Below are 22,553 nucleotides of genomic sequence, written 5' to 3' on the forward strand. Positions count from 1 at the left end.
ATGGAACTTATTAAACTTGTTAATACAATAGATGAAAGTTCTTTTGACCCAACTCCAAAATTAAAATCTAGCCCCGTACCGATTTTTTTTGTTTCATTTATTAAGGATGATAAAAATTGTATTGATTGTGGAGAAGAATATACACAAACGATTATTTATGATCAAAAATATTGCAAAAAATGTTTATCGTGTTATTTAACTAATATAACCGATAACAATTTATATTTGGACGTATATTTATTAACAAAGGAATTAGAATGTAGTAAGCATGAAATAAATAGAACGAAAGTACCAAAAAATATTCAAGAATGCTGTAGAAATTGCTTGACAATATTATGTTTTAAACAAATAATTGGATATAATACTTATATTTATCGGCAATTGAAATCTTTTATATACAAAAACGTGTTCGAAAGTGAAAAATGTTGTAAACTATGTGGAAAATTATTATATAAAGGAATAGACGATGATATTATAGATGAATTTAAATTATGTTCAGATTGTTATCTATTTCATCTTGGACGCATAGAATCGACCTTTAATAAAAATATTATTGAAATGATTTGTTTGCCATGGTGGGAAAATACACCTTTTTGTTATTGTAATGAAAAATTAGTAGTCACATCAGATTGTCAAAAGTATTGTAAGAATTGTTTCATATTTTTTATCGGATGTAGATATTGTCTAACGACAAATATTATTTTTGGAATTACAAATCAATCTCAATGTAAAAAATGCAAGAGAGTATCAACCATTATTTTAGATCTCACTAATATTTATAGTGGGAATAGTGTTTTAGATGATTTTCTTTTCAATATAAGACATGATCAATTGAATATATCTAAAGTTGTTAACAACTTAAAATGTATTGATAAATATTACATTCCATATAAAATATGTTATAATGCTTTAAGTGATAAAATTGGATCAGGAAAATTTATGAAATATATACCATATTCTCAATTTACAAATGTAAAAGAAATAACAGAAGGAGGATTTAGTATCGTATATCAGGCAACTTTGCTAGATTGTTCAAAATATGATGAAGCAGATATGCATGATACGAGAGTTGTCATTTTAAAAAGATTTAAAAACCCTCAATATGTTAACAAATATTTTTTAAATGAGGTAAATATTTTTAATAATTCATATTATTATTATTATTATTATTATTATTATTATTATTATTTTAATATTATAAAACAATTTAATTTTAATCTTGAAATTTATAGTTAAGGTCGAATCATCATTGTTATGATCGTTTTAGTTATAATATTATTAGAACTTTTGGTTTTACAAAAGATCCCAAATGGGATGGTTACATGTTAGTTATGCAATATGCATCGGAAGGAGATTTACATAAATATTTACAAAAGAAATTTACAGAAATTAATTGGGAACAAAAAATATCAATCTTATATGATATTTCACTTGGGTATTTATAATTTAAAAATATATTAGTAAATGATTAATTTATTATACTGATTTATTAATTGTTTTTATTTTAAAAGACTTCAGAATATTCATCGGACAAATTTTGTACATCGAGATTTACATAGTGGTAATATATTGGTAGATTTACCATCTTATTACGAAACTTGTAAAATCGGGGATCTAGGATTATCGCGACATGCAAATGGTACCTCTTCGGATAATGAAATATATGGAGTAGTACCTTATATTGCACCAGAAATATTTAAAGGGTCTGCATTTTCTAAAGAATCTGATATTTATAGTCTGGGTATGATCATGTGGGAACTTACGACAGGCTGTAAACCTTTTACTGACGTTGAACATGATCATAGTCTTATTTTTAATATTCTTGATGGCGCACGACCTGAAATTACAGAAGATACACCAGAATGTTATACTAATTTAATGAAAAGTTGTTGGGATTCTGATCCCGAAAAAAGACCTTCTATAGTCGAAATTTGTAATATTTGTAATTCATGGATTAAAGATCATGCTAAGAATTTTACTCATGCTGAATTAAAAAGGAAAAAGTTAATTAAATCAAAGAAACTTGGTCCCAAGTTTGCCAAAAAACCTCATCCAAAATCTATTTATATAAGTAGATCATTAAATTCTTACATTTCTAAATGTTCATCTATCAATTTTTCATCAAATGGTATGTACGATATTATTTTATTAAAATTATCTTTGGATAATTAAATTAAATATCTTTTTTATAGATTACATTTCAAATGAAATAGAATTTGACATAGATATCGAAAGGTATTTTAAATTAAAATATTGGTTAAATTATTAAATTTAACAACGAAAGCCTTTTAATAAATAAATACAATTTTTATATTAGTAATGGATCCAACGTAATCAAAACTAAGCGAAATATTAAAGAATTAAGTATTAATTCTTGTGAAAATAATGGTAATTATTTTTATTTGATTAAATGTTAAAGAATGTTTTTTGTTAATAATTTTTTTTTTATTAATTATTTTTTAATCAATCAAAAATAGGAAAACGCATTAAAATTAATTCCAGTTATTCAAGGACTTCTTTCACCATCTCTCAAAAAACAATAATGAAGTACTAGTAAGAGATAGAATATAATTTTCATATTAAACATGTATTTTATATTATATATCGATATGTGTATTTTATTTAATGATTAGCTAGTGATTAAGCTTTTGTAAGAATAACTCATTTTATATGTAGATATCACAAGACGTGTTTGTTACGATAAATCTTGCCAACACACATATTCTTTCAATATATTAAATTTATAATAAACATTCTTGATCATGATGGTTGTGATGAAGTATTAATGCTAATGAATTATCGTCCATGTCATCATTGATTAATAGATGCATAAGTCGTAAAATTATGTCAGGTTGATTTAAAGATGTTCAGCCGGTCTTTCGGTCTTATTCGGTCCTGTACGGCCTTTATAGAAAAAATCCCTGATCTGGCATCTAAAATTTTTGTGTCGCAGCGGGATTGGCAAAAATTGGTCTCTATTCTGCTTTTTCTAAAGCTAGCAGAGACCAAATTAGCCAAAGACCGAGAAAAGAAAAAAATAGATTTCGATCATGAAAACTAATCTAATCTTGAATTGGCTGATTGGATTAAAACCAAACTTTACCACTTTTCAGTCCTTAACGAATCTACTGCGACACAAAAGTTTAGAGGCACAGTTCCTAGAAAATTTCAAGACCGGTCTTTCAAGATATTTGTAGAAAGCTATAGAATGTTACAAAATAATCAGTTATGATGATTAATAATGTTAATTCATTATTTCATTTTTACCGCACAAAGTAAATACAGCTTAAGTAACTATTACAAAGATATACTAGCACCGAAGCAATAAATGTCATGAGTAAACGGTCCATGTACCAAACACGTGACATTTATCTATTACACGTGACGAATTAAATTTTGATCGAAGCAAAAGATTCTGGCCCATCTTTCTAAAGTTAAAATAAAATAAATAAAATAAATAACTAATTGAACAAAGAAAAGATTTTTCACGCATTTTTTGAATAGGTGGGACAAGCAAAAATTACAAATGAGAGGTATATTAAAAATATCGTAATATTAAGATGAGATGTTAGAGTTTGCTAAATCCCACGAATTTTAGGATGATAATTTCATAATCAGTAAACTATTTCTTTTGTTTTTTTGTTTTCTAATAAAAAGTTTTTAACATGACAATTAGTAAAGTTGTAAAATAAAATGTAAGGATTTAAGCTTTAGACAAAATTTAGCATGATTTCTTTTTTCTTATACCATATTTTAAAGAAATTTAAGTAATAACAAGATTTCATCATTATTGATTTTTTAAAAGTTAGGAAGATTTTTTTGAGAGAATAAACATAACTTTAACTTTTTACAAATTTTCATAATAATAAATAAGTTACAAAAATATCTTTTATTTTTACTTTTATTTTATTTAGTAATTAATTTGACTAATATTAAATCCATTTTGTAGTAATATTATTATTAGTTTTAACCCAATATAGAAAGCTTTTAGTTTTAATATAATTTCAATAAATAATAGAATTTAAAATAAAAAAAATTTTATTTAAGATTTCATATACGTTTATAATATTATCAATGATATTTTCAAATGGTTAATCTGATCATTTAAAGGTTCGAATTTTTTTCAATAACATAGCGATTCAATAATATCATAATTTGACTTATATTAAATTATTCTCCAATCGGATATGAGTGAAATAAATGAACTTGAAAAATATAATTTAAGATATAGTATTAAATTTGATATAATGGTCTGGTCATAATTATCACAACTATTACACTATTACATAAACACTTATCACGAATTATCATCATGTAATAACAAATTAATCTATTATTATTCGTTATTCAAAAAAATTTATATGATTACTTCATTATAATTAATTTCATTGATAACTAATAATCTAGTTCTCCAGGACCCCGAGCTATATATATAGAGGTAAGGTGCAGCCAAAAAAAATTACTATTAGCTAGTTCTCCCTATATTCATCTAACCAGCTCTCTGGCCCGACCTGAATGATATAATAATTTGAAATCAGTTTTCCCTATATTATAAGAAAATTAAATTATACTTGATAATTACTTACTAATACTAGTACATATCTAACGGTTAGATTATTTAGATTTTTTATAAGATAATAAATAAAATACCGAAAGCGAATATGGATTCTAGTAATTCTTAATTTGACACGACATATTGTCGTTTTCTAATTCTTTTATTATTTCACTTGCTTCGAAACTAATAGTTGCATTATTTTTTTCGGAGCTAATGTTATTAAAATAGAAACTATTACGGAAATTCTGGCCTGTCATCTTCAAATTCACAATATTTTATGTTATATAAAGATTAGATATATATTTTCGTTACAAATATAGGATATAAATATTTGTTATTAAATTTTATACTTAATTTGATAAAACTTTACATATTCACCATCTGTGTTTGGCATGGGAAGTTCTCTTTTAAGTTTTACCATTTATAATGCTTTAAACCATCGTCATCTATTTCGATTCGAAAGGTGATCTACAACCAGAATGATTTTTAAAGCTCAAGCATTAACAATAACCATATGCTATAGTATCGTTGAATTCATATTCGCATCTGGACAAGCATATGTCACTAATAGAATATCAGTAAAATAGTATAATAGATTATAACACGATCATTTGGATTTTAGTTTTAATAAATACAAAATTTGATATTTCTTAATACAATGTATAGTTATTTATTAGTATTATTTATAACAATAAATGTTCAGTTATTCACTTATTCTAATTTTAATTCCAAGTTTCACACATAACAGTTTAGAACGCCCTACCAAGGACTAAGGCAACTTGCATATATATACTATGATATACTACGTAAATAAAAAATTAAAGATAATAATCTATAAAGCATAATGAAAGAAAAATAAAAGTAAAATTAACTTCAATATACAAACTAGTAATTTAAACTATTTGACTCTAACTTTCACATAAAAGAAAACCTCATTCAATATTATGTTTACTATCTTGATAAATTTCATTTAATTCTATAAAAAAAAAAATAGATTAGATGAATTAGAAAGGAAATATTAGTAAAATTACAAATATGTAAATAGTAACTTACTCAATTCACTCAATTGAACATCTAAGCACAAACTGTGCATCATGTAATCATAGTATTAAAATGTTAACAAAATGTAAATAAAATAATTATAATAATGATTATTAAGAGAATACTTACTGGATTTGCTGATGTAGCATTGCTGAAACCCGTGATTTCATGACATCGCTTTCACTATAGTGTCATGTTGTTATTTTAGTAACGTAACAATGTATTGTACGTTAATACGAAATTGCAATACATCTACAATACTGTGATTGCGTTGTTTAATACATTGTGACTATATCATAAATATGGCTTTTTTTTATATTAAAATTTTTTAAGTATTATTTTTTTTATTTCATAATATTGATGTTGATTATGCGACTACAATGCTTATAATTGCATAGTAACGATGATGATACTATATTATACTGAATAATCAATTGTTTTATGCGCAGATATTTATACTTAAGTATCAGCTAATGTAAAACAAAAAAATTTAATAATAATTTCTTAAAATATTTCTGAATGCCATTTTTTTTTTATTATTTTATATTCCCCTATAGGCACTAATGGATATACATATCTAAAAAAAATTATAAAAAAAATCAAATTTCGGCCCTTATTTATATGAAATTATGTATCACGTGATTAACGTGACAATTTTAACAGATCAGCCACGTTTTTTTAAACTTTAACAAACCCTTTTCCTTCCTCACAGTCTCACCCTTCCCTTCCCCGTCTTTTTCTCTTCCTCTTGTTTCGCTCTCTCTAATAAAATCTTTAACTGAACGGTTAGCAACATTTTGATATTTTTCTTTATTAGACAAAAATCATTGCATTATGCAATGAAAATTGAGTTCATAATGATTTTTTTTTTAAAAAAAAAATAAGTTTATTATAACTTAAATGACAAAATAACTACGGTAAAAAAATGGATTGAAAAAAAGCTAGAGAATGAGTACATTCATTATTTCAAATATGATGAATTTAAAATCAATGAAGAAGAAATTGGTAGAGAAAGGGATATCAGAATTCCGGTAAGATTTTTTTTCTTTTTTTTTCATCTTTATTTTTTTAATGAACGGTTCTAATGGTTCATTTTTTTCCTTTCTTTAGATGGTTCTTTTAAATTACCTTGGGAGACATTTTGGTAAAGTTTTTTATTTATTTCTTCCATCTTTTAACAAACGGTTCCTAACAGTTCATTTCTTTCTCTTTTTAGGCAGTTCTTTTGTATTTCTTGTGGTAAGTTAAATTTTATTTTTTTCTTTCATTTTTTTTATTTGACAAAACGTTAACTGGCGGTTAACTAAAATTTTATTTTCTTTTTTTTAGATGGTCAGCCTTTGGACATGTGAATTTCTAATGGTTGGTTTCTTTTTACTTTTTTAAATTCTTTTGAATTAAATTTTTTATTTTGATAAGTTGTTGACTATCATTTCATTTTCTTTCTTTGTTTTTAGACAGGTCACGTGTGAATTTTCAACGGTTAGATTTTTTCCTTTTTAAGTTTTTCAAATTAAATTTTTTCATTTTTATTTAACGAAACATTTAACTAACATTTCATCTTTTTTTAAAAAAAACAGTCATGTCCTTTTCTTTTTTTATGTTCTACGTTTCAATACTTCTCTTTCAGATGTCCGGACCTTTTGACATGTGAGACTTCAGTAGTAACTATTTTTGACAGGAATTGTATTACTATTGGCATATAATGAATCAAAATGAAAATTTGACTTTGATTCTGGATACAGAATAGTGGATACAAGAACTTAAAATGCTCCCTCATCACGAAAATTATTTTACTTGTTTTACTTATAGGTTCTGTACAATTTCGAATAGTGGAATAGGGTATTGAAATGGTAAGTTTCGTAATGAAATTTACCATTTTCTTAGTATTGGAAACATCCTTATTTTATACATTTTTTTTTGTAGTTATATAAGGGCTTTGGCTGGGTACCTGGAGATTGGAGATGGTAAATTTCTTTGCAAAACTTACTTTTTTTGTTTTCTTTAATTAGAAACATTTTTGATGTTTAATTTATTTTTTTTTTTTAGATCTCAGCTTCTTCAAAACTTCTTGTTATTAGACAGATTGTTTTTTGGAGTCTTTAAATGTGTAGAATTTTGGTAGAAGGCTCCCTTTCTTGGGATTATTTCGTTTTAAGGAAAAGTTTCATTTTTTTAGACTTTTTCAAATTACCTTTAGCAAAACATGTTTATTAAATAATTTTTTTTCAGATACTTTTATACATTTTATATAAAGAATTATATTATCAATACTTAATAATGAATAATTTAATAGTTAGCTAGCGTAGTATGTAATATATAACATTGTTTGCTTTATTAAATATATATGCAAATAAAGTGTGTTTACAACATTGTTAAATTACTACATTTTGGCTATATGTTTACAATACTAGTAAAATATGTATAGTGAAATTGTTTTTACAGTAAATTAAAAAAGCATAGTGGCGATACATTTTCTCACTTTTGCGTCATATGATGTTCAATAACGATGATGGATGAATCACGTGATTTTAGCGCAGTGTCAAACGTTGTTTAGAGATACGAATATTCCAAGCATAATACCAAAGATGTTGATTTGGTTTAATTGAAATAGTTCCATTACTTTTTAATTCATTAATCCAATTTTCAAGTGGTGTCTCCCCAAAATCTAAAGTTGGTTTCAAATAATCCAACACATATTTAAATAATAAATCACCAGTAATATCAGGGATTTCAAGTAAACTAGCAACAAAATCAGCTGATTTAACTTCAATGTTTACTGGTTCCCAAATATTATCTTCAGAACTAATTCCAAGTACAAATGTATGCTTAGAGTTAAGTTTTGAAAATTTTCCACTGTACCTTATTTGATAAGGATGAATTTTCAATGGATCTTTAAACGAAATACCCACATGATCCATGTCAAACGAATCACTGAATTAAAATTGAAATGTGATTTGTGATTAGCATCAAATTATTTTAAAAATAAAATAATTATTCTTGATAAATTAGAACACATACCTGTCTTCATCTTCATCATCATCACTTAAAATTAAATAATTGTTAAGCATAAATAAATAAAATGCATAAAAATATAATATAATCTATTTATAAACTCTACCTTAAGATTTCCAAGTCATTAGTAGGTAAGATTACAACAGATGCTGTCCATCTATCAGTTTTAGACGTATTATAAACATCTCTATATTCATTATTTATAATTGTAATAATAGCTGTTATTGATACATCACTATTTATAGGAGAAGTAATCTTAATTCCAGTTCTTTTAACATCAGTGTAAGAATTATCTGATTCATCATAATCCCTGATTTCATCAAAGGAAGAAATTGTTTTGGTATATGGACGAATAGACTCAAAAATAGCTTGAGTTTCTGGATCAAGTAATATTACATCTGGCTTTTTTTGTTTTATAGGAAATTTCTCAATTATATTATGAGCAATTGATAATAAATCTTTATCAAGGTTTGAAAGTCGAGGATAATTATCAATTGCAAATTGATGAAACCAGCCTTTAGTTAATTTAGCACAGAACCTAAAAAGTGCCAATTTATAAGAATTTTCTTGATCATTGGAGATCATTGGAATAAGATATCTTTCAAGTGCAATAACCATCACTACTTCTTTCATACAATTAATTTTTGTTTGATAGTCAAGTTTTTCAAAAAGGGATTTTTTTATCAATTCTTTAGACTATATTATAATTATTTAAATTAAACAATTAGTATTTAAATGAAATTTTAATTAAAACACATAATCATTATTTTCCTTAATGTAATTACCTGGCCATCTCTTAAACCTTGATAAATTGGATGATCACCATATTTTACAAGTTCATATAAATCCTCATGGGAAATACATTTTTGTACAAAAAGATTATCTTCATATTCCAAGAAATCATCATTGGACATATTTAAATTGATACTATATGCACCTGGTTTACTGTATATAATTTCAGTTTCTTTAATACGAGTTTCTAATATAAGTTCAATTAACTCATCACGTTGTGGACTATATAAGTCCTCTGCTATATTCTTCTTTTTCGTTTGGGTCAGGGCTACATAATCTCTCAACAAATGTAAATCTGAAATATTTTTATGCAAATCTGCTTGACAATAAATTAGAGATGTTTTCAAAGCTTCAAGAATTTTTAATGGAGCGACAATACATAAGAAATTTGACAATAATGGAAGCATTGTTTTATCTTCAATATTACAACATAATTCTAAAATCATTAGAGCACTCATTTTTGGGTGAACATCATTAAACCTTTCAAATTCAATTTTATTGATTTCATCATCATCTTGCATATCATCAACTTTCATATTATCTTCAGAATTACCTTCAAAGATGGATTTCATGTTTCTGAAATCCACTTTCTCAGAGACAAGTTCAATATAAAAGCTAATAAGTTTTTTATCTGCTGTGTATTTATCAATATACTCTCCAGCAAGTATTAGTCCACCTCCTGGATAATAAATTAATTTTATATATTTAAAAGTAGCATTATATTCTTTAACTTTATTAATAAATAAAGTTGTTTGTAAAGGAGTTGCCATCAAATCCCAATCATTAGGTTCACGAAAAGAATAAATATGCCATTTTGCAGCACGTGAGCCAATAAGAACAGGATAATCTATAAGTGGAATGTTGCCTTCATTCTTGATAATATTATTTAAAATGATTAATATTTCCTTATAACTATCAGCAATGATTTGAGGTTTAATCATTTTTTTTTTTTTTGAAAATTAGCAGAAATGTAACTTTTTAAAGAAAAAAGTAAAGGTTCAGAGTTGAAATAGAAGTTATATCTGAAAAAAAAATTATCTTATATATATATATATTATTTTAATAATTATTTGAAGTATGAATCATTATAATAATATGATTTATTATTAATCATTAAATGCTTGTCATATAAACTTATTTAGTCAGTACAAACATTACATCATGAAGATTAATAATTACATATTCTTGTCTAGAAATAATTGATCAGCTTTTATCTTTGAAAATTCTACTTTATTTTAAACCAATATTGATTTACTCTGTTGCAATACAATAAGTATTTCAATTAAACTTTTACACATTAAAATTTATTAATAATGATAAAATTTTGATATTTAATAAAGTATAATAATTATAACCCATTATTTTTGCAAAAAACACATTGTAAGTATGTATTCTACTACTAATTATATTATAACTATCTATAATTAAACATGTAAACATATGAATATATGATATATGACGTAACTCTTAGTTAAGTCACGTCATAGACATAACTAAGATGCAATAATTGTAACGTATAAAAATTGATCACGTATCTACTCTTCTTCAGAATGAAAACTAGAAAAATGTTTGTATAGGGCATCGGATCTGATCCATATTTCATCCCTTAAATTTCACCAAAAATTAACACCCAATTATCAAATCCTAGATTAATCCATATTTTATCCCAGATTTGATCTATATTTCATCCCAAATTTAATTTCAGAATGTTAAATTTATATCACCAGGATAAATCAAATCCAGGATATAATAGAAATCAGATCCGGGATAAAATAGGGATGAAATATGGATTAATCCATTTTTACCCCAGATAAATCCGGGATTTGATCTGAGGTTTAATCCCAGACTTAGCTTAGAGAATACTTTGATAATGGAATTATAGAACGATAACACTGTAAAATATCTATATAATAAGCATTTATCCGAGTGTCCGAAAGATAAGATTAATAATCCCTTTTACACTTATTATTATATTCGATTCTTTTTGCCTTTTTCTTATGATGAAAAAGTGTATCCTTAATTAGATTAAGGATTGATAGAACATATATGAAGCAGTTTAATTTAATTTGATAGAAATTATTCAAGAGGAAATGTTATTAAAGTATAAACATATTAAAGTATGAGATATTTACAAATAAGAAGATGATAAAATTACGAATAAAGAAAACCTCAATTGGAAAAAGAAGAAACTCGATAGAAGAAAATCTTTATTCTAGAGATGAGATGAGAGATTTAAAAATGGAAAATCTAAATTAAGAAAAGGACGTAAATGATATATTTAGAAGATGTATAGATTCATTGTTTTGTATAAATAGTAGATAAATTTCGATTTTAGAAGATTAAGAATCTCTTTTGATTCTTAGATTTAAAGTTAATATAGTTATTTTATATAATTAACATATTTTATTATTAACTAAAACATTATTTTGTTAACGACTCAACGTGGTGATGACCCACACCACAGGGTTGGGCATTACACTGTATTTGACTAATTAATGTGGCATTTTTTACTACAAATTAATCAAGCGCAGTAACGCTCTTTTTCCTTACATACTATTATTTTCTCTGAGCTGTATAAAAATTCTGATATAGAAAGTAACAATATAACGTTATGAACTCAAAAGAAACTGGCCTATCGCAGTGTTGACGAAAAAATTATTGAAGTTCGGGCAACAATTCAGGTAGGATGATTTTTTTTCAAGAGATTATCTTTTTTTTTTTATTAAATTAATTTTGAAGATGAAGAATGGCGCTATTGCTTAAGATAACATACTGTACATGGACTTACATCACTAGATGAATAATACTGATTTGAGAATAAATGAAATATACTTTTTCGTAGTACTTACAAGAAAACAATTTCGAAGCTTGCAAACTAATATTTTTTCGTACAGATTTCCGAAGACCTAATTAATATCACGGAAGTGCTAACAAAAAATTCTCAGCAAGGTATTTACTAAAGTTATGATGCTACTTTATTTGCATCGCTTGTCTTATATAACTGACGAACAAATGAAATCGGATTAAAGTTAATGTTTGATAATATGTTAATATATACAAGCGGTGAGCAAAATTATTTGGAAAACTTTAAAGTGAATTTACTCAACAAATTTGCAAATAGTTTAATATATTTAGTCGCCACTGGTTATAACGAACCTGTTAGTATCAAATCTCATTAGAATATTCAGAATGGATTAAATCCGTCATCTGTTATCTGAATCTAAATCTGTTTAGTAGTGTTTTGATCCATATGCGGTTTGACCCGGGTCAGCCCAGATAAACCGTGAATATTCAGGTGAATACCGCGGATTGCAGATTTCGAATAACTTGAAATATTTCATGAACTAGTGATCAGTATTTTATGATTTATAACCTCTTAGTACTACGAATATAATCGTAGTGCTGAAATTTCTTAATACTCAGGGTTAATCCCAATTTTTACAAAATTAAGTTTTTATCCAAATAAATGATTATTTTATCCAGATGGTGGTTTTCATCTGGATCGAAATACTATCGTTTAGTCATCTGATTATCTGTGACGAATAATCGGATTATGTTGGATTGATCTCAGATATCCGATTAAATAATATATATGTGTGTGAAATGTTATTAATGGAATATTTAAAAGTAACTATGTAAAGGTTTCACTGACAGTTTTTTCTTCTTTTTTTCAATAGGGACAGGGAAATGGACTTTCTTTTTCTTTTTTTACTGGAAATTGGGTTCAGTTCATTCAGATCTTCTCATAGGAGTTCTTTTATAAATATTTTTTTTCTTTTTTACTATTTTAACCCATTATTAATCATTTCTTATTTTTTACAGTCTGGCAGACGAACGGTTTGAGGCTTTAGAAGACATTAAAGTTGATGGTTTATTTTGTTCATTTTTGGTTTGACTTTTTGTTTCCTTGGCCTATTATTAACTATTTATTTATAGGAATGGACCAACAGGTGAATGGTTTGAAACTTTAAAAAACATTAAGGGTAGAGTTTTGTTTTTATTTTATTTTATTTGAACGTTTTCTTTATGTCAATTATTAAAGTTTATTTTTTTCTCTCCTTCATTTTACAGGAATGGACTGATAGATAAATTTTTCATCCCATTGATTTCTTCCTTCCTTTTACCTCTTGAACTTTATTATTCACGCTAACAGTGAAGTAGGTTTTTTTTTCTCCCATATAACCTTATCTCTTTCCACTTCTAGTTTTTTATTTCCTCTTTTAGATTAGCCGATAGCCAGGTGTGCTAGGGACACTAATCTTTAGAAGTCCCATTTAAGTATTTCGTTTCATTTGTTTATTCGAGGGTTTCTTGTTCTTTTTGGCCATTACTAACAGTCTTTTTTACAGATATGGATTGATGAACAAATGATTCAAGTCCATTTCAATGTTAAGGTTTGTATTTCATTTCATTTAAAGAATTTTTTTTGCTCCTTCAACTATTGCTAACCTTTTCTTATTTTTTATAGAGTAGAGCTCTGAAATTATAATAGTAGAATATGGCGATATGATAAATTTTGAAACTTAAAAGCAGTTTTCAAATAAAAAATAAAATTTATATTATTTATATTAAGTATATTAAGTTTAAAAGTAGTTACACTAAAAGTTTATTATATAAAGCCTAAAAAAATTTAAAAGTAATTACGTCAAAAGTTTATGTGAAGTCTAAAAGTCAAAATCCATATGGCAAAAGTCATTTATGATGTCATATGATAATGTTGACGCTACTGAAGGGACATTGAAAAAAATGACGTAACTACATAAGGTTCAAAAATCTGCACCATAAATAATTACGAGGGCTTTTAAAATACAGATTTTCAGCAAAATTGATTTCTAATTATTGCTATTATCATAAAGGTGTGACCAATTTATCAGGGATCATAAAAATTGCCAACTAGAATATGCGATTTGCCGGGGACTTCATCCCCCAAATATAACATTTATAATTAAAAAAATTCTTTGATATAAATAAATTGAATTGTATGTAAAATCACTAAAATATTACTGAATAATAAAATTTATTATAATTAGATCCTATAAAAAATCATGTTTTTGATAAGGTTTTATACAATTTTTTCTTAAAAATAATATTTCTAATCTATATAGGAATACAGAAAATGCACAATTCCATATTACAAAATGCATCATTTGCATGATTTGACCATAATTTATGCTGAATTTATATTGATTTGATCACAGAAATTACATACTTTAAGCATAGAATTTACATGATTTGGTTAATGAATTTACTACTTAAATTACAATTATTAATATTAGTTGCATTTATATGAATTTGATTTTAATAATATTTTATTAAATTATTAAATCAAATATAAAAATGAAAAAAAATCCTTAGTATCAATGTGATTATAATTAGCCAATAATATAAATTAATTCTTATGATTTAAAATAATGATGTAAGTTGTAATAAGTGTTTTAAAGTTAATACAGCTACAAAAAAAATGAAATCTTATAAAAATTAATATTCAAGTAGAATCAACCCGCCTGAACAACTTTCAATTAATAAATGAAGTTGATTTCATTTGTCCAAAGTAGATATATTACGCTCTAAATTAAAAAAACAGAAAAGAGAGTTAATATCATTAAGAAAAATGCAATTTTCTTTAAGCACTACACCTACATTCATGAAAATTAATATTCAAGTGGTTTCAACCCACCTGAACAATTTTTAATTAATAAATGAAGTTGATTTTATTTGTCCAAAGTAAAGATATTACGCTCTAAATTAAAAAAAAAACAGAAAAGAGAGTTAATATCATTAAGAAAATGCAATTTTCTCTAAGTACTACACCTACATTCATGAAAATTAATATTCAAGTAGAATCAACCCACCTGAACAACATTCAATTAATAAATAAAGTTGATTTCATTTGTCCAAAGTGGATATATTACGCTCTAAATTAAAAAAACAGAAAAGATAGAGAGTTAATATCATCAAGAAAAATGCAATCTTCTCTAAGCACTACACCTATATTCATGAAAATTAATATTCAAGTAGAATCAACCCACCTGAACAACTTTCAATTAATAAATGAAGTTGATTTTATTTGTCCAAAGTGGAGATATTACGCTCTAAATTAAAAAAAAAACAGAAAAGAGAGTTAATATCATCAAGAAAAATGCAATCTTCTCTAAGCACTACACCTATGTTCGTGAAAATTAATATTCAAGCAGAATCAACCCACCTGAACAACTTTCAATTAATAAATGAAGTTGATTTCATTTGTCCAAAGTGGAGATATTACGCTCTAATTAAAAAAAAACAGAAAAGAGAGTTAATATCATCAAGAAAAATGCAATCTTCTCTAAGCACTACACCTATATTCATGAAAATTAATATTCAAGAAGAATCAACCCACCTGAAAAACTTTCAATTAATAAATGAAGTTGATTTCATTTGTCCAAAGTGGAGATATTATGCTCTAAATTAAAAAAAACAGAAAAGAGAGTTAATATCATCAAGAAAAATGCAATCTTCTCTAAGCACTACACCTATATTCATGAAAATTAATATTCAAGTAGAATCAACCTGCCTGAACAACATTCAATTAATAAATGAAGTTGATTTCATTTGTCCAAAGTGGAGATATTACGCTCTAAATTAAAAAAAAACAGAAAAGAGAGTTAATATCATCAAGAAAAATGCAATCTTCCCTAAGCACTACATCTACATTCATGAAAATTAATATTCAAGTGCTTTTAACCCGCCTGAACAACTTTCAATTAATAAATAAAGTTGATTTCATTTGTCCAAAGTGGAGATTATAGTGTGTTTGGAAAAAGAAGTTTAATTTAAAAAAATTTTATATAAAAAAAAATGTAATATAAAAATTAAGAACTGAGTTGACAAAAATTTGAAATAACATGAATTTTAAATTAATTCTTTCATTAATTATAAATTCAAGTAGTTTAAAAATAAAAATAGTAAAAAAAAATATTTTTTATGAAATATCACAGTATTTTTTAAAAGAAATACACTTATAATTTTAATTTGTAATTATGTAATATCCAAATATTTAATCTTACAAATAGAAAAAAATGTAAAAAAAATTTTATGATGTTTTTATAAAAAAAGAAAAAATTTTAAATTTTTGAAAAAAAATTTCGTCTAACACTTTTTTAATTGATTATCACAAGATCTGCATGATCATCTATACGTTTTTAATTTTTTTAACTTATTTATTTCTTAAATAAGGGGGACTTCGTCCCCCAAGCATATCATTTGTTCATATATGCCAATTTTTGGAATTAGCACTTTTTGATTCTAAAAAACAAACTTTACCTAATTACTGGTTGCACAAAATAATAATCTATGAATAAAATTGTTAATCATATTTTTTTTAATACACCATTATTAAAATTTAAATAATCATTATAAAATTCTTGGAACAAAATTGCAAATAACTTGATGTCTATGTAAGATAAATGGATGAATTTATATTCATCCAAAAGAGAAAAATTAAGACCTATCTAATGAATCCAAAAACAAATGAATTGATTCACTGGTTGCTGAGCAAATGCATTCAATATATTTTTTTTTAATTTTTATCTTTGATTGTTGATATCACCATGCCTAGTAATGCTAAAATAAAGTACATTCTTACCTTTCAAATGAGTTTAAAATTATTTGATTAGCATATGTGAATGCCAAGATATTAATGAACTTGTTAATTGCATAAACTGATTATTTCTTATCAAAAAAAAAATTTTAGAATCTTATTAACTTAAAAAAAATAAAAAATCTTATATTAAAGCTTATATTTTTAATATTTTATATAAAAAAAAGTAGGGAACTGAAGTTAAAATAAATAAAAAAAATAATTTTTTCTTATGAATAATAATTTTTTTTTTTACTTACTGTTTAAAATAACCACTTTATATATTTATTAATTTTTTTTAACAAAAAAGTGATTGAAAAGTGATTGAAAAAAAGAATTGGTTATTATCTTTGTTTTTGAATATAATAAAAAAAATTTTTTTATTTTCTGATAAATTTGGATTATCTGAACATATAACACATATTTAATTTAGGTTTATAAAAGTTAAATGGATAAAATTTTATGAAAAATTTAATTTTGGATTAACTTTACTAACTGAAAGTTTCTTGAAGTTAAATCAGATGACCTTTGATTAAATATGTATTAAATTTTTTGTGAAGTTTAAAAATTGATAAGTATTGAATAAAAAGTAAAATAATTCTACAAAAAATAATATAGCATTGAACAATACAATGAGCAATTCTTGAGTGAATAATGTTCAGTAAATGTCAATAATCAGTACATAATATTATTTTGCGTATTGTTTAAAGCTCCTGGCCAAATGGTTCCAATTTTTATTTTTTTTGATAATGTGTCAAAATAACTCGCCATCTATCGATGCTAAAATGATGATTTTGGCATCATTTGAAAGCTCTCAATAAGAGGATTCCAATGAGCTCTTAATCGTCTTTCTATGATCACTGGATGGTGAGTTATTACGTGAAAACAATTCTGACCAATTAAAAAAGAATTGAAAATTGGAACTGTTCGGAGCTTTTTTATTATTCAATGTTTTGATCATTGAAATGATCAATGCACTAGTATTATTGGTTTAATTATCAATATATACAGATCACGATACAAAGTTGTTAGCAATCAGATGATCTAAATTTCATAGTGTTATTTATTGTGATTGGCCGTTGTAATAATAAGTTGTATTCCAAAAAAGGAAGGAAGTAGGTCCTAGGCTCAATTGCCGATCGTATCTTCCTGATAATTTCATTAACCGTATCAGGTATATCACGCGTTTCACGTTACACAATTCAATTTATTTATTTATGCAGGAAGGTTATTTTTCTTAGTTATTTAGTTTCACGTAAAAAAATAAACAAATTATATGTGTTTTATAAATTTATAAAATTTTATATGAGGACATTATGTAGACTTTATAAGAAATACAATGCCAGGTTTGTGTCTTATCGGGATTCTATCGTCAGGTTCCCTTTTTCATTTTAGTAAATATAGTACATTTAATGATATTGATTTCGTAATTCATTTCAATAACTTGAATTATTAGTGCTATCATGTATGATTGACACTAGCATGTCCATTGTAATGCCGGAATTTACCTAGTATAGGGCGCAGTATTATATTTAGTTTAGATACTTAGAAAATTTTGATTTTATTTATTTGTTGCGGTCCGCGATGACCTTAAACTATGATGAACGTCCATGCACTTATTTTTATTTAGTTTTATTTGTTTGAGTAAAGGGGTATGTATATCACTGTTAAGATGACAATAGTAAAAAGATCGACAAAGGAAAGTGATTGTGACAAAGGAATTGTAGATCAGATAATACAATGAACTTCGGAATTGAATGATGCCGGACATCAAGAATTTTTGAATTAATAATAAGAAGTTGATTTTGATAATTATGAAATTTAGGAGAATTACAAGTGATCAATAAGAATTTATAAAGGGAAATCGATAATGAAGTATTAAAATTAATTTTAATTTGGAATATCTAAATCGAGTAATACAGGATACGGAACTACGTGGGAACTTAAAAAGTATAAAAAGTGAATATTTTGGAATTAAAAGAGGCTTAGTATTTTATTAGAATATGGAGAAATAATCGATAAATATTAATAAGTGGTAAAATTAGTAATATTTTAATGTTTATGTCACTTTGATATTATGTTGTTAATGAATTTATGTGAAATGATATACGAGAATTATGGATACTTAGGGGGAATTATCGCAGTTCGAAAGTTATATTTAGGATTTTGGAAATGTTATTAATGAATTTATGAAAGGTGCTATACGGGAAATTATGTTACTTAAGGGAAACTATCGAAGTTCGGAATTGTAAATTATGAATAATGTGAATTTAGTAATGATAAAGGAATTTGGGATTAAGGAATATTAATTTTATTAGTTTATTTTAGGTTTATCTTATATTTTATTTAGCACCAGGCATGAACTCGGGATAATTTTGATTATTTTGTATATTTTGTTATTATGAATAAAGTTAACAATGTTCAATGACGTGGTGGCAAACGTGCGTAAGCATGGGCGTGTAATTACACCATATAAATTTATTTTATTTGAATTCTGATAGTTATTAACTTTCCTTCCTTTGCTAACCGAAAATGAAGAATAAATACTAATAAAAATAAACAGTATTACTAAATGATGTAAGTTGAAATGATTCATCTGATTACGGCACACTTTGCCGAAAGCCATTTCGCCGAAAATGATAGACATGATAGCGATTATTATTTTATAAAAATATTAATTGCGCAATGGAAATAAAAATTTTTTATTATTCATTTATCAAATTACATCAGGAATCTTAATAAATATTCCGAATATACAAATGACAAATGTATAAAATAAAACTTAGACGTGAAAATCCTAAAGTTCCTCTTATAGAACATACTGAAAACCATCACACCGTTAAATATATATTAAATGGATGATACACAAGCGTATATAACATTTCATTTTTTAGTTTCTATTTATATTCTTTTGCCACGTCACCTATTTTTAAAAATTAAATAAATGTTCAAACAAAAAATTCTTTTTATTTTTGAGTGTCTTTTCTTCTATGATAATATCACTTTAATATTCAAGTAACTGATATTAATTGTTACGTAATAAATAAATAACTTTATTTTACTGAACACGTTTAAATATTCACGAATAGCAATTATATTTGTGTTATAGTCTTCTAATAACATATAATACTTGTATGCACAAAATATTTATATAATATGTATTTATATATATAGTTTTTTTTAAAAAAAAACAAAACTTTCTTCAATTAATTAAAAAATCAAAAACTTCAAAATCATATAGGCTAATGTTCAAATCTATTTCTGATCATGAAATTTACCAATATAAGACTTCTTTCTATTCGGTGAAACGGCTTTCGGCGAAATGTCCGGATGAAATGGAAATGAGAATTTAGTATTATTTACTATAGAATCATTTTGGAAAATGATGTTAGTTGATTTATCATTAACCTATTACGTTATATTTTTTTTAAAGTAAATATGATAAACACGCTTTAATTACATGCTTTTCATATGTATAATGGATGATGTCTGCTGACCCTAACGCTGTCCGCTTGGTCACGTGTTCGTGCATAACTCCGCATAACTTTGCCAAACCTGACTGGAAAATGTCCTGTCGGGAAGAGAAATCGTGCCGCATCCGATCACTTTCTTTCAGACTTAGAATTATTTCCTTTTTAAATTCAAGTGCAATGAATATTAAATTAAAAATAATATAATTTTGACGAGAGTTCTTTTTGTTTCATATAATGAAAGGTAAAATCATTTCTGATCAGTAGATCAGTCCATAATAAACCCATTTTGGTATAATTAGTTATTAAGGGGTAAAATTTCAAAAAGTGTTGAATATAGGTTTGAGTTTTAGCATTATTTACTCATATCCATTCGTAATATTCGTAATATTTCAGTTCTATCCAAACAGGGATCTCTAAACATGTTATTAAATTATACAAATAATGGATGCCTAATATGAATATGATAATCTTTTTCTTATACTCTCAATTCTAAAATGTATAAATAAACTAACAGAATCACAACTTCCCATGATAGTTATTTTTTTTTCTAATTTCATTATACAAACAACTCATTAATCATGAAACTTATAGTTTTTATTATTGTATTATTTCTTATGTTCTTCAAAACTTTTGCTTTTGTAACTTACGGCGATTGTGATAGTAAGCTATCTAAAAAAAAACTTTTCTTTATTTATTCAAGATAGCTAATTTAATAATTAATTCTTTTTTTTTATACTTACGCTATTCTATTATAATAAAAAGATGATGGAAGTATTGTATCAGAAATTATATTTCCGGCTGCAGGGGTGGTCCGATTACAATTAGTTCAGCCAGATAAAAGAGATGATCCTAATCTTTACCCATGTTGTTTGCAACAGGGCGTAATGTTACTTGAAAATTATATGATTTATAAAGATGATGGCTCAAAAGATCCACTTTTTACTTTTGTGGGAGATCGTACATGGGTAAATGGGTACGATGGGAGTAATATCTTACAAAAAGATGATGATTGTGATAGGAGTAGTTTTAAATGTGATCAACTTTATGAAGGAGACTACGCATATACACGATTTGACAATTTTGATGCTTCAAAATTAACTCCGGGAGATGCAATTATAGTGTCAATGACTACATATTCTCATTGTTATTATGCCTCTGAAACAATTTGCGTAGGCTCTTGCAAGCCTTTATTCCATATGCATTATTGGCCACTACCCAATTAATCTTTATAAAATTAGGTGTATGATTAATTAATTTAATTTTCGTGTTAAAAGGTTTGATTACAATGTATTATCATCATTTTTGATATCCTGATTCTTTTTTATCGCAACGAAATATGAAAATTATTATAAAAACATATATATATATATATATATCAATAAATTATAGGCTTTTTATTCATCCAATTAAAATTTCATACATAAGCATTGTAAAAATCTACAAATCTAAAATATTTAAGGTCGGATAAGTGATACCAACTTAATTGATGAGTTTTAACATAATTATAATTAAGGCAAAAAACCAACTTTCTTGAAATCCCATGTAAGAAACGCAGTTTTGGAATATTCGAGGTATACATGTTGCCGAAACTCAGCAATTACGGCATAATTTCAGGTTTCAGTTTCGTCCAGTCATTCCCGAAAGTCGAAATTCAGGCCGAAATTGTCTGGCCAGCACTATACATTTTGGCCTACATTATAAATTTTGTGTAGCCTATTCTATGTCACGTGATTTACAACTCTGGCAAATTTGCCCAGAATTACCAAATAATTTCGGCCATGTTTAAATTTCGGCTTCGGCCATATTTTCGGAAAATTTCGGCAACATGTATGATTCGAGGCGATGCTCCGATTGTTACACGAATTACAAATTTAATCAGTTTTTTGCAAATAAACCTAAGTAAATAATAAATAATTACGGCATGTAAAATAATATTTTGAAGATATTTAACATGGCTTTAGACACTTTCACTTACGTGAATAAAAAATAGAGCCGTGTGAAGCTTACATTATGTAGCCAATACAGTAATAATGGAAATGAATTATTTGTCATTTTTATT

At 25.7% G+C, this 22,553-nt stretch overlaps 4 protein-coding genes across 4 annotated transcripts; 3 read left to right on the forward strand and 1 right to left on the reverse strand.

The window, feature by feature from the left end:
- Positions 1–2,554, forward strand: OCT59_011861 (uncharacterized protein; the record flags this gene model as incomplete). Its single annotated transcript, XM_066134073.1, has 7 exons — positions 1–1,128; positions 1,233–1,435; positions 1,512–1,741; positions 1,961–2,128; positions 2,193–2,235; positions 2,318–2,388; positions 2,478–2,554. The coding sequence occupies 7 exons, from the start codon at positions 1–3 to the stop codon at positions 2,552–2,554; spliced, it is 1,920 nt and encodes a 639-aa protein (XP_065989372.1).
- A 5,573-nt stretch (positions 2,555–8,127) lies between these two features.
- Positions 8,128–10,344, reverse strand: OCT59_011862 (uncharacterized protein; the record flags this gene model as incomplete). Its single annotated transcript, XM_025311040.1, has 4 exons — positions 8,128–8,530; positions 8,618–8,641; positions 8,718–9,307; positions 9,397–10,344. 4 exons carry the CDS (start codon positions 10,342–10,344, stop codon positions 8,128–8,130), a joined length of 1,965 nt encoding a protein of 654 aa, XP_025175662.1.
- Positions 10,345–15,542: 5,198 nt separating this feature from the next.
- OCT59_011863 (uncharacterized protein) lies at positions 15,543–15,854 on the forward strand (the record flags this gene model as incomplete). The annotated part of the gene is made up of 1 exon (XM_066134074.1): positions 15,543–15,854. One exon carries the CDS (start codon positions 15,543–15,545, stop codon positions 15,852–15,854), a length of 312 nt encoding a protein of 103 aa, XP_065989373.1.
- A 5,218-nt stretch (positions 15,855–21,072) lies between these two features.
- OCT59_011864 (uncharacterized protein) lies at positions 21,073–21,717 on the forward strand (the record flags this gene model as incomplete). Its single annotated transcript, XM_025326546.2, has 2 exons — positions 21,073–21,154; positions 21,257–21,717. 2 exons carry the CDS (start codon positions 21,073–21,075, stop codon positions 21,715–21,717), a joined length of 543 nt encoding a protein of 180 aa, XP_025175661.2.
- Between the last annotated feature and the right edge of the window lie 836 nt (positions 21,718–22,553).

The sequence above is a fragment of the Rhizophagus irregularis genome, chromosome 2 (genome assembly GCF_026210795.1).
Source record: "Rhizophagus irregularis chromosome 2, complete sequence".
Taxonomy (NCBI): Eukaryota; Fungi; Glomeromycota; class Glomeromycetes; order Glomerales; family Glomeraceae; genus Rhizophagus; species Rhizophagus irregularis.